This window comes from Tupaia chinensis, unplaced genomic scaffold (genome assembly GCF_000334495.1).
Source record: "Tupaia chinensis unplaced genomic scaffold, TupChi_1.0 Scaffold144318_1, whole genome shotgun sequence".
Taxonomy (NCBI): domain Eukaryota; kingdom Metazoa; phylum Chordata; class Mammalia; order Scandentia; family Tupaiidae; genus Tupaia; species Tupaia belangeri.
The window spans coordinates 739,096-751,427 of record NW_006204176.1 but is presented as its reverse complement, the minus strand read 5'-3'; the positions used below and the strand labels follow the sequence as shown (position 1 = coordinate 751,427).

The following is a 12,332-nucleotide window of genomic DNA, read 5'->3' as shown; positions in this document are numbered from 1 at the left end:
ATGGCCAATAGCCAAGCAGAGAGGTAAATTGGGTTTAGAGATGGACTTGGTCTTTTTGTTTGACTTTAAATCTTTTAGTCAGTATTTGGTGAGTTCTGTTCTAAAATAAGGGAAATCATCATTTTAATATGTCTCAAATATAGTTTAAATTTGAAGAAAGTGATTGTATAATCTTAAATGTGGATAATTTTTATACCCTGCTATTTGATATGGTGAAGGTGACAGAAGAAGTACATAAAAATATTGAAGTTCGCTTAAAAGAGTCAGCTGAGTTTCAGACACAGTTGGAAAAGAAGTTGATGGAAGTAGAAAAAGAAAAGCAAGAACTTCAGGATGACAAAAGAAAAGCCATAGAGAGCATGGAACAACAGGTAAATTGGGTTATTAGCCATATTCATCTTTTTTTCTTTGTGTAAGGATTTGAGTTATAAACTAGCTCATTACTATTTTGTTACAACAGAAATTCATTGGACACATGGCCAACAATTTTAGTTTTGTTTTATTCTGCTTCGTTTATATTACACACATACATATATATACATTTCATTTTGAGAACAGTATACTGCTATATGGAGTTATCAGTGCTTGTTTCTTAAAAGTCTCTGTCCAAGATTTGACTTCTGCAAACATTAGCAGTGAGTAAATACAGAATTATATAACATGTACAGTATAATATATGAGGTTGTAACTATTTTAAACTTAACTGTAGCTCTTTAAGCTAATTGGGTCTTTCAACTATCCTTAATGTTTTCTAAGTCTGTTTGTTGTTAACTTAGGTTTTTAATTGTGTTCTTCCTATTTAGTTATCTGAGTTGAAGAAAACACTTTCTAGTGTTCAAAATGAAGTACAAGAAGCTCTTCAGAGAGCAGGCACAGCTTTAAGTAATGAGCAGCAAGCCAGACGTGACTGTCAGGAACAAGTAAGTGTTTTTCTTACAGTCAATAATTGAGAAGGCATTGATCCCAGAGAATGATGCTTAGAGCATGTTTATGCATCTTGGGGACTGATGGACTAGAGAAAGATGCAAGGTTCTTTTCTTACAGAACTTGGTTCATGTAAATTGGCAAGTATAGATAAAGGAAGATTAAAAGTAAATAGTGCAGTATCCATTATCAGAACAACCTAAACAAATGGAAATACATGTAAACACAGGAGTAGAAGGGAAACTAAATGTGTACTTGCTGTCATTCGTATGCATTCTTTTACTAATGTGTCTCTTCATGAGATCTGGTCACATGTATAACTGTATTATAGACAGAATAGCTAGAGATACTATCCCTCAATGAAATAAGGTGCTTTTGATAACATTTTTAATGCGTTGCTGAACTTGCACACATTTCTGTACACTACTGTTCATAAAACTTTAAAAAAAAATATTTTAAGTACAGTCACCCCCCTTTTGCCTATAGAATCCACATCTGCAGATTCAGCCAACTGAAGATAACAAATATTTTTAAAAATTACAATATAATAATAAAAGGTAATACGAATTAGAAATAGTAATATCATATGTAACAACCATTTACAGGGCATTTACTTTCTTTTTTTTTCTGGAGAGGTTTTTGCTATAGGGCACATGCACTTGCCAGAAAGACAGAGAGAGACAGAAAGCGAGAAATCACCCCCCAGGGGTGATGGCCACACCACAATCCCTTCTCCATTCGAAATAAGGTGCTTTTGATAACATTTTTAATGCGTTGCTGAACTTGCACACATTTCTGTACACTACTGTTCATAAAACTTTAAAAAAAAATTATTTTAAGTACAGTCAGCCCCCTTTTGCCTATAGAATCCACATCTGCAGATTCAGCCAACTGAAGATAACAAATATTTTTAAAAATTACAATATAATAATAAAAGGTAATACGAATTAGAAATAGTAATATCATATGTAACAACCATTTACAGGGCATTTACTTTCTTTTTTTTTCTGGAGAGGTTTTTGCTATAGGGCACATGCACTTGCCAGAAAGACAGAGAGAGACAGAAAGCGAGAAATCACCCCCCAGGGGTGATGGCCACACCACAATCCCTTCTCCATTCTCCTCTCGAGATCTTGGACATGCATGCACGTGCGCCTGGCATGAGTTTAAACCACTGGGTCCTGGCCTCAAACCACGGTTGACTACATGGGAGTCTAGCAACATAACCATAACACCAACTGCTGGTCCCAGGGCATTTACGTTTTTATATGTATTATAAATTAAAATATAGAGATTCTTAAAGTGTACAAGAGGATATATGTATGTTTAACGCCCATGTGACATTTTATATAAGGAAATCAGCATCTGCAGATTTTGGTATTCTCAAGGTATCACACACACATACACACACACACACACACACACACACACACACATATATATATAACGATATTGTTTTTAAAATGTAATACAAGGAAGAAAGATTTCAAACATAAACTAGGTAAAAATAAATTAGCTGTCGCTTATTGCTAAATAACTGGAAATTCAAATCTAATAAAATATCTGTAATTTACAGTCCAAATAAATTACTTTAATTTCTCTTGTTCTCCTGTGTACATGTGTGTTCCATATGGGTGTTTTTTAAATAGCTAAGTTGTATTTAGATTACTACATAGCCTACTAAGTTTCTTTTTTTTTTTTCTTAACAGTTCTAGAATATTTCATTAGGTAAATACAAATAAGTTCATTGTTCTCTTATTTTGGTACATATTAGTTGTTTTCACTTCTTACTTTATGACATTCAATGTTTTTTTTTTGCAGGTAGTGTGGTGGATAAAGGCACTGGATTCTGACATGGCCGACCATGGTTTTAGTCCCGGACCTGGTGGCTTACTTTCTCACTTTCCCTCTCTCTCTCTGTCTCTCTGGTCAAATTTTAAAATAATAACAACAACAACAAATGAAATTAAATAAATAAATAATTCTTTTTTAAAAGATGCAACATATGTTTTGGAAATAATTTCTTGCAGGCTAAAATAGCCGTGGAAGCTCAGAACAAGTATGAGAGAGAGTTGATGCTTCATGCTGCCGATGTTGAAGCTCTTCAAGCTGCTAAGGAACAGGTTTCAAAAATGGCAGCAGTTCGTCAGCATTTGGAAGAAACAGCCCAAAAGGCAGAATCACAGTTGTTGGAGTGTAAAGCATCTTGGGAGGAAAGAGAGAGAATGTTAAAGGTATTACTTTCGATCATAGTAGAATGTTCTGGAAAACTAACAGTTTTGGTGCAGGGGGTTTTTCGATTTAATATTCATTGGAAAATCTGCTGCTGAGATAGACTCATTGACTTTTGGTTTGTAGGATGAAGTTTCTAAATCTGTGTCTCGCTGTGAAGATCTGGAGAAACAGAACAGATTACTTCATGATCAGATTGAAAAATTAAGCGACAAGGTAGTTGCCTCTATGAAGGAAGGTGTACAAGGCCCATTGAATGTATCTCTCAATGAAGAAGGAAAATCTCAAGAACAAATTTTAGAAATTCTCAGGTAAATCAAATACGTTTTTAATGCTTTGTTTTTGTGGTATAACTGCGAAATGAAAGAACGAGAGAAGGTGATTATACACAGTTAGCTATGAGGATCATATATACAATTTAGCTATAAGGGTCATTCTCTCTCACATTGGCCAACCATATGATCCTGGTAGTGAGCCACCCAAGCATGGTTAGTTTTAACATTGACATGTTGACTAAATTTAAAGTTAAATCATTATAAGAACTTAATTTGAATGGGTTTCTTTTGAAACATTAAATGCCTTCCTTTCAGATCATTTTAAAAATAAGTGTTTTATACTTTCTATAATTTTTAAAAACCTATTACTCTTGAAAACACTATGTCAGAATAATTATTAAAGTAAACTAATTTTGTCATTTAAAAATTTACCCAAGTTTGAGACAGCAGGTGTAGTGGTGGTTAAAACTCTTGAGTTTCCATGTGGCCAACCACAGTTCAAGTCCTGGGTCTGGGAATTTGAAAATCGCCCCAGGCATGTGTGTGCATGCCCAAAGTCCTGATAGGAAAATGGAGGCAAAGGGAGGCATCATGACCATCCCCCCCCCCCGGGGTGGTGGTGATTTCTCATTTTCCGTCTTTCTCTAGCAAGCACACGTGTCCTATGGCAAAAAAAAATTTTTTAATTACCCAAGTTTTGAAATAGGAATGTCATGTTGACTTTTTTTAAACTTAACTACAAACTTAATGTGTTGTTACAGATTTATACGACGAGAAAAGGAAATTGCTGAGACTAGATTTGAAGTAGCTCAGGTTGAGAGTCTGCGTTATCGACAAAGGGTTGAACTTTTAGAAAGGGAGCTGCAGGAACTGCAGGATAGTCTAAATGCTGAAAGGGAGAAAGTCCAGGTATGTATACTAAGCTTTTAGAAAGTAGTTGCTAAATTGATGGGACCAGCAGTTATGTAATGGCTGTGTCGCTGGACTCCCATGTATGTAGTCAACCGCGGTTCGCCGTATCCGGTGGCTTAAACTCATGCCAGGCACGTGTGCGTGCGTGCCCAAGATCCCGAGAGGAGAATGGAGGAGAAGGGATTGCGGCGTGGCCATCCTCCCTGGGGGGTGATTTCTCGCTTTCTGTCTCTCTGTTTCTCTCTGTCTGTCTGGCGAGCGCACGCGCCCTATAGCAAAAACCTCTCCAAAAAAAGAAAGTAGTAGTTAAATTCAAAGAGCAGAGCTCACTTACGTTTCTAAATAATGTTATTATTAAATAATGCAAAATTCATTTGAAATTAGTATTCTTCCTAAAGTTGTGAACTCATTAAAAACACTTACTGACTACTGATATTGGTTGTTAAGAGTGAAGACTCTAACCAGACTGCTGGTTTTATGATATTATATTTATAATATTAGCTGTATGCCCTTGAGTATGTTGTTTACCTTCTCTGTTCTTAGTTTTCTTCCCTGTGATACTTGGTTAATAATTGGGATAATTGGGGAACCAGCAGTTAGCGTAATGGGTATGTCTCTGGACTCCCACGTAGTCGACCGCGGTTCACGTCCTGGACCCGGTGGCTTAAAACTCACGCCGGCCGCTTATGCGTGCGTGCCCAAGATCCCGAGAGGAGAATGGAGGAGAAGGGATTGCGGCGTGACCATCCCCCCTGGGGGGTGATTTCTCGCTTTCTGTCTCTATGTCTCTCTCTATCTGGCGAGCGCACGCGCCCTATAGCGAAAACCTCTCAAAAAAAAATAATAATAATAGAGAGAATTAAGTAAGTTTGTGAACATGAAGCTCTACAGTTCTAGTGCATAGTGTGTGCTTAATTCCAGCCATGTAAATTGATTATAGTTCTCATTGTATTTAAATCCAGGTAGTCATTCTTGGTAAAATGGTAGGTCAAAACTGATACAGAATATTTCTCAGCAGAGTAGCAAAAAATAGCCTAAAGTAACAACTAAAAGGAAAACAAAGTGCTGTAGCCAAACAGATGGTTATAAAACAAGCTCAGCTCTTTCATCCACATTACCACCCAGAAAATTACTGTTTAGTTATCCCATTCTCCCAAGATATGGTAATGCTCATATTATTCTACTCCCCATGTAGAAGGAAAGAAATTAGACCATAAAACATTTAACTTTCTTTTAAGTAATACATAGGTGAAATGACTGCTCGAAAGACATTTTAGCAGGAAGTCAATAATTCGATTTATGGGATTTGTTTTCAGTGGAAGTTGAAAGTTTCATAATTGTTGAGAAAACAATCCAAATTCAGTGTATCTCCTCATGGGAATAAACAGACTCTACAGTGGAGTAACACTTGGAGTGAAAAGGGCAGAATCAGGGTTTCTAACAAAGAGTGTGTGTTGTCTTAATTTCTTCTGCTTCCTGTGCTATTCCTTTAGACTATAGAAACACAAATACTGGAAAATGTTCAATCCACAAACAAGTTCAGAGAAAAAAACCAACCCTTAGATACAGTAGGAGGAGAATCAAGAAGTACCACATATTGTATCAAAAGTTATAGAATGTCTGCCCCAGCCTGTGCAGTGTAGCATGGCAACCATAACATATGCAATAGCTTTAAAATGGTGCGGGGGTGGGAAATAACTTTTGCAAAAGGAGGATAATTATACCAATGAGAAGAAGAAAAATTATTCGCAGTTGAACAAATTGCTCGAAGCCAAAGTGATGCAATGATGAAGATGGCTTTCTAACAAGTGAGAAAACACTGAGGATCAAAATGTTATTTTACAACTATTAATAATTTCAGTGCATCAACCAAAAATAATGTAAAAAGACAGAGTTTTTGATGGATGTTTTTACCTATCTTTAACACTTACTTGGTGATGGGATTTGTAGTGTATTTTTACTTTTATCATTATAATTTCTTGCATTTGTTTAAAGTCTTTGCAATTAGTGTCCATCACAGAAAAAATATTTTACAGATTTTAGGGGGTTTTTTAAAGAATTTTTTTTGGGGGGACCAGCAGTTAACGTAATGGCTATGTCGCTGGACTCCCACGTAATCGACCGCAGTTAGAGTCCTGGACCCAGTGGCTTAAACTCACGCCGGGTGTGTGTGCGTGCATGCATGCCCAAGATCTCAAGAGGAGAATGGAGGAGAAGGGATTGCGGTGTGGCCATCCCCTCTGGGGGGGGATTTCTCACTTTCTGTCTCTCTGTCTGTCTCTGTCTGTCTGCTAGCGCACGCGCCCTATAGCAAAAACCTCTCCAAAAAAAAAAAAGAGAAAAAAAAAAAAGAATTTTTTTTTTTAATTTAACTTGATTTATTTACTTATTTATTTAAATTTGACCAGAGAGGAATGGGAGTGGGGAGAGAAAGTGAGAAGGCAAGCCACCAGGTTCAGGACTCGAGCTGTGGTCAGCCATGTGGGAGTTCAGCGCCCTTAATTACCACACCACTTGCTGGCCCCGAGATTTTAGTGTTAAAGTTGAAATGCAGGGAGTATTAGGACTGGTAGGAAAGTCCTTCACCTATTATTAAATATTTGTGTATATATATTTGAAATCTTTAGGTAACTGCAAAAACAATGGCTCAGCATGAAGAACTAATGAAAAAAACTGAAACAATGAACGTAGTTATGGAGACCAACAAGATGCTAAGAGAAGAAAAGGAGAGGCTAGAACAGGATCTACAGCAGATGCAAGCAAAGGTTTGTAGCTTACTAATCAAGAGTCATTATTTGTCCTCATATTATAAACGACTTTTTCAAATGGTTAAAATATTGGCAACCCAGCCAAGTAGTGTGAGCTTTAGAGGAGGGAGACTGCATAAAGACTAATGCCATGTAGGAGGCCCAGCTTCAGTTCTTGGACCAATTTAAACAGGCGGGGCATGGTGGCAAGTGCCTGTAATCCTAGCTAACTGGAAGGCTGGAGAACAGGATGATTGTGATTCGGCAAGACCCTGTGAAAATTACTTATTTTTTTCTCCCCCTTTTTTGTCTTCCACATAATAATAGTAGTAAATAAATAATGTCACTATTTTTAGGTGAGGAAATTGGAGTTAGATATTTTACCATTACAAGAAGCAAATGCTGAGCTGAGTGAGAAAAGTGGTATGTTGCAGGCAGAGAAGAAATTGTTAGAAGAGGATGTCAAACGTTGGAAAGCACGGAACCAGGTAAATGGCAGTTAACTAATTCTAAAATATGGAAATATTCATGTAAATAGTAGAGTAAAATTTAGGAGGATAAAAATATTTAAAGAACTAGCAAAGATTATTGGGTTTGTCACTGAAAGTCTAATACGTTACACATATTTGTGTAACAGATGTTAAATGTATAACTCATCCCAGCACTTGGTGCCTGGAAAATGCTCTAGAATGGTTTATTATCAGAATAGAATTATTGAGTTTTAGACTCGTTTATTAATTGTTGCCATTTTTATTACACAAGCAACCTGAAAAATCAAGAAGGAAGGATCATCTACCAAAATCTATTTTCTGTTACTTTGTGTTGCCTTCTGTCCTGGTTGACCAAATCAGTTGTGTTTAGGATTGTTTTCAGGTTGCTGAGATTATAATGCATTATGTACAAAGGGCCTTCAAAAGTTCATGGAAAACACATTGTGAAAAAATTATGCATGAATCTCAAAATTTTTTTACAACAAAGTTAATTTGGACTTTAATTCTATTTTATTCATAACCATTTTGAAATCCCCTCATACATTTTCTTTTCTTGTAAAGTTCACTTTAATGAAATTAGGTACTTCATAGCTTTTAAATTCTTTGGATCCTTTCATTAGTTTTCCTTTGTAGCTAATCTGAAATGTTCATGTTCAACAATGAAAAAATAATGAAGAGTAATATTTAGTTTTATTTTTTTCTTTTTAGCTAGACTTCTTAGCCAAATAAACTAAGGCTTTGATCTTAATATCTGATAGTTTAGTGCTTGGTCACTTTGCATGTAGGACACATAATATAAATATAGTTGTTCTGCCATTTTATTATACCACATTTGTTTCTTAAAAACTAAAATGTGTTTTTGCCATTCTAGCATCTAGTAAGTCAACAGAAAGATCCAGATACAGAAGAATATCGGAAACTCCTTTCTGAAAAGGAAATTCATACTAAGCGTATTCAACAGTTGACTGAAGAAATTGGGAGACTTAAAGCTGAAATTGCAAGGTATATGTAAAAGAAGCCTTAGATCATATAAAATATGTTAAATTAAAGAAGTTTATTTCAACTCTAACGTAACTCCTCAAGTGCTTCTTGGTTTTAGGAAAAATGGAAGGTGCTAGGGCCCTGGCATGTGTGTCTCTTCTCTCTGTGGAGCCGAGCAAGCAGTGATTTAATACTACAGTTTCATACAGGAGTTATTTCTCTGGGTTTTTTTTTTGTTGTTGTTGTTTTGGTTTGGTTTTTTGTTTTGTTTTGTTTTTATTTTAAAGCTATGTGGTAGGAACACCTGGTGGCATGGTGGTTAAGGTAGCCAGATCCTACCTGGCTGATTGCACAATTCAAGTCCTAGACCCTGCAGCTTGAGAAACGTACCAGACGTGTGTGTGTGTGTGTGTGTGTGTGTGTGTGTGTGTGTGTATGTATGTACTCAAAAATCCCTACAGGAAAGGATTATAGAGTGGCAATACTCCATGCTGGAGGGTGGAAGGTGCCTCCTCATTTTTCCTCCCTCCTCTCTCCCCAACTCTCCACTGATCACAAATGCTCTATAGCACATTAAAAAAAACCACGTAGTGTTAGTCTAAAACTTAATTCATTTTCTGAATAGTCAAATTAGCTTGTACAATGTTCCTTTATTCTTCTTTTGGTTATATTCATGAATTTATTAGAGAAATTTTTCAGTTAGAAATTTTTTTAATGAACTTATAAGGGAATATTGACCCTTTAAGAATAAGAGTAATATATTAAAATGTGTGTTTTCTGTTTACCACTTTTAAGTTTTAGTGTTATTTGTTAATTGGTACCACAGCTCCTAGTCCAAGAATGTTTTTCAGCTTACAAACTTCTGTAATATGCTTTATTCATAACAGAAGGTTGGCATGTTAAATAGAGATATTAATCATAAAGATGAGGAAGCTAGACTGAAAAAGCTTAACTGCTTAACATTGGAGAGTTAGTTGTTAAACCCACATTCTTAATTTAGGTCATCTATTGTAATTTAAATTCAGTGCAAGATGAATGACATTTGCAAACTATAGCCTATCAGCCAAAGCGGCTCATGACTTGTAAACTAAGAATGATTTTTACATTTGTAAAGAAGTAAAGAACATGTGACAGAGTGTATGTGGCTGCAAATCCTAATATATTTACTCTCTGGTCCTTTATAGAAAAGATATGACAATATCTGATGAATAGAAAAAAACGTAGGTTTTGCTGTCAAGCAGATCTGAATTAAAATCTAGATACAATCACTTGATTACTTTCTAATATAAGGTCTTTCTGAATGGTTATAAATGTATAGTAATTATTTTAGTCATTATCTTTTGAACTGTGTGTGGTATTTTTAGGATTGGAAAACTATTAAAGCAATATAGTATAAACTTAATCGAACTATTTAAATTTGAAATAAAGTCTTAAATTAGTCTTTCTCCTTTACCCCATTGTTTAAAGATCGAATGCATCTTTGACTAATAACCAGAACCTAATCCAGAGCCTTAAGGAAGATCTAAACAAAGTAAAAACTGACAAGGAAGCCATCCAGAAGGAATTAGATGCCAAAATAATTGATATCCAAGAAAAAGTCAAAACTATTACTCAAGTCAAGAAAATTGGACGTAGGTACAAGACTCAATATGAAGAACTTAAAGCACAACAAGATAAGGTATTGTGAAGAACTTTTCCTTTAAAATATATATATTAGTATGAAAGTTACAAAAATCATAATTGTCATTTTTTTATTATTCCTGGCTTTTAGGTTCTAAACTCATAAGCTCAGTGAAGTCTTTATTTTATGGTTCTGTAATGTTTAAAAGTACATTATAAATTTGCAAAGAGGCACAGCTACAGTGGTCAGTGGTAGTTCATGACTGCGGTGCTGAAAGCTATATAGAAGATCTAGGATTCATGTCTTAAATTGACCTACACACCCAGGGCATAAGTAGTTGCTCGCAGTCTGGTTTGGGATTGCAAGAGCACAGCATGAGACCATTTTGAGGTGTGCTTGTCTCTCCCTCACTCTTTTCCCTCCCTCACTCTTCTCCCTCCCTCCCTGTCTTCATTCATCAAAGGAAGAAACTTTAACAAAGAAATTTTGGAAAATGTTCAGTATTTTTAGTTATATCTTCATATTTCAAATACTGTCTCATTTCAAAGCTCTGTTGTAACTCATTGCTAATTAAAACTGTACATTTAAACATGATAGTTTTGGGGGCCAACAGATGGTATAGCGGTTGCATTGCTGGACTTCCTCATGGCCGGCCACGGTTCAAGTCCCAGACTTTGTGGCTTAAAGCTCATGCCAGGCGCATGTGCGTGCATGCCCAAGATCCTGGGAGGAAGATGAAGAGGGATCGTGGCATGGCCATCCCCTCTTGGGGGTGATTTCTCACTTTCCCTGTCTATCACTAGCGAGCACACATACCCTAAGGCAGAAATCTCTACGTAAAAAAGGTAGTTTTTATGACCAATCAGGTTTTGTGTAGTTTTAAATAAGTTGTTTATGATAACACCTATCAGAAATAATTTTTAAATATTCGTTGTGTTTTGTATACCAATCTAGTTTTAAATTTCCAAAGGTTAAGAACTCATATTGACTTAATCACATATTTATTGCAAGATAGATTAGAAAATATATGAGAGAAAAATCTGGAATTCTGTCCCTCGATGTTAGCTACCGTTAACACTTTAGTATGTATTTCTTTACAGGTAAATAGTACATCTTTCCAAAGAAGTGATAACGTTTGTGTGTGTTCTTTTGTAATTTGCTTTTCACTTAATTATTATGAAAATATACTTCTGTGTCAAAAATTCATCTATAGGGACCAGCAAATGGCATAATGGTTACATTGCTGGATTCCCACGTCGTTAACTAAGGTTCGAATCCCAGATCTGATAACTTAAAACTCTTGCTGGGTGCATGTGCATGCATGTCCAAAATCCCGAGAGGAGAATGGAGAAGAAGGGATTGTGATGTAGCCGTGCCCTCTGGAGGGTGATTTCTCACTTCCTATCTCTTTGTCTCTGTCCTTGTGGCAAGCTCATGTACCCTATAGCAAAAATTTCTCAAAAAAAAAAAATCTACAGTGCATCATCCTTTAATTACTTACTCAATAACTAGTTGTTTGGAAAACTGTAACTAATTCCCTATTGTTAGACATTAAAGTCGTTCCATAGAAAATTCATCTTTTTGATACTCTCAAAGATAGAATTTATTTTTATATAACTAAGTATTTCCTTAGATAAACTACAGAAGTGAAATTACTGAATATAAATGTGTAAATGTGTTGTTATTATTTGTCATCTTAGGCCATGGAGACTTCAGCTCACTCCTCTGGAGACCATCAGGAACAGCATGTCTCAGTTCAGGAAATGCAGGAGCTCAAAGAAACCCTCAACCAAGCCGAAACAAAGTCCAAATCACTCGAGAGTCAAGTAGAGAATCTGCAGAAGGTACTAGTGGGAAAGTGGGAAAAGGTGTATGTTCCTAATTCTTGCTTCATTGTATATACCAAGAAATGCGTTGAACACTGACACATCTTTTTGTGATGTGGAAATGTATGTATTTTATACGTATTTATACATATTTTGAATGGCTCATATATGTAAATAGTATCTAATCGTCTTCAAGTATCTACTTGTTTGTTTAACCACCATTTTACAGTTTATATTTTAATTTAAGATGAAGTAGTTAATCTTTTGGCACACAGTGTATATTGATTTGATTAAATTACTTAGTGAATGCTTTGTTTTTGTTT

General features: G+C 35.7%; 1 protein-coding gene across 3 annotated transcripts in view; it reads left to right on the top strand.

Annotated features, from left to right (window-relative positions):
* The window catches only part of TPR (translocated promoter region, nuclear basket protein), a 75,831-nt gene that overhangs the window by 30,981 nt on the left and 32,518 nt on the right, over positions 1 to 12,332 (top strand). For all 3 annotated transcript variants that reach the window (XM_014583456.2, XM_014583457.2, XM_014583458.2), the window contains exons 23-32: positions 219 to 371; positions 804 to 920; positions 2,955 to 3,158; positions 3,283 to 3,467; positions 4,193 to 4,340; positions 6,971 to 7,108; positions 7,447 to 7,578; positions 8,453 to 8,583; positions 10,030 to 10,240; positions 11,884 to 12,027. In XM_014583456.2, coding sequence (XP_014438942.1) covers positions 219 to 371; positions 804 to 920; positions 2,955 to 3,158; positions 3,283 to 3,467; positions 4,193 to 4,340; positions 6,971 to 7,108; positions 7,447 to 7,578; positions 8,453 to 8,583; positions 10,030 to 10,240; positions 11,884 to 12,027 — 1,563 coding nt within the window. The remainder of the gene's footprint in view (positions 1 to 218; positions 372 to 803; positions 921 to 2,954; positions 3,159 to 3,282; positions 3,468 to 4,192; positions 4,341 to 6,970; positions 7,109 to 7,446; positions 7,579 to 8,452; positions 8,584 to 10,029; positions 10,241 to 11,883; positions 12,028 to 12,332) is intronic.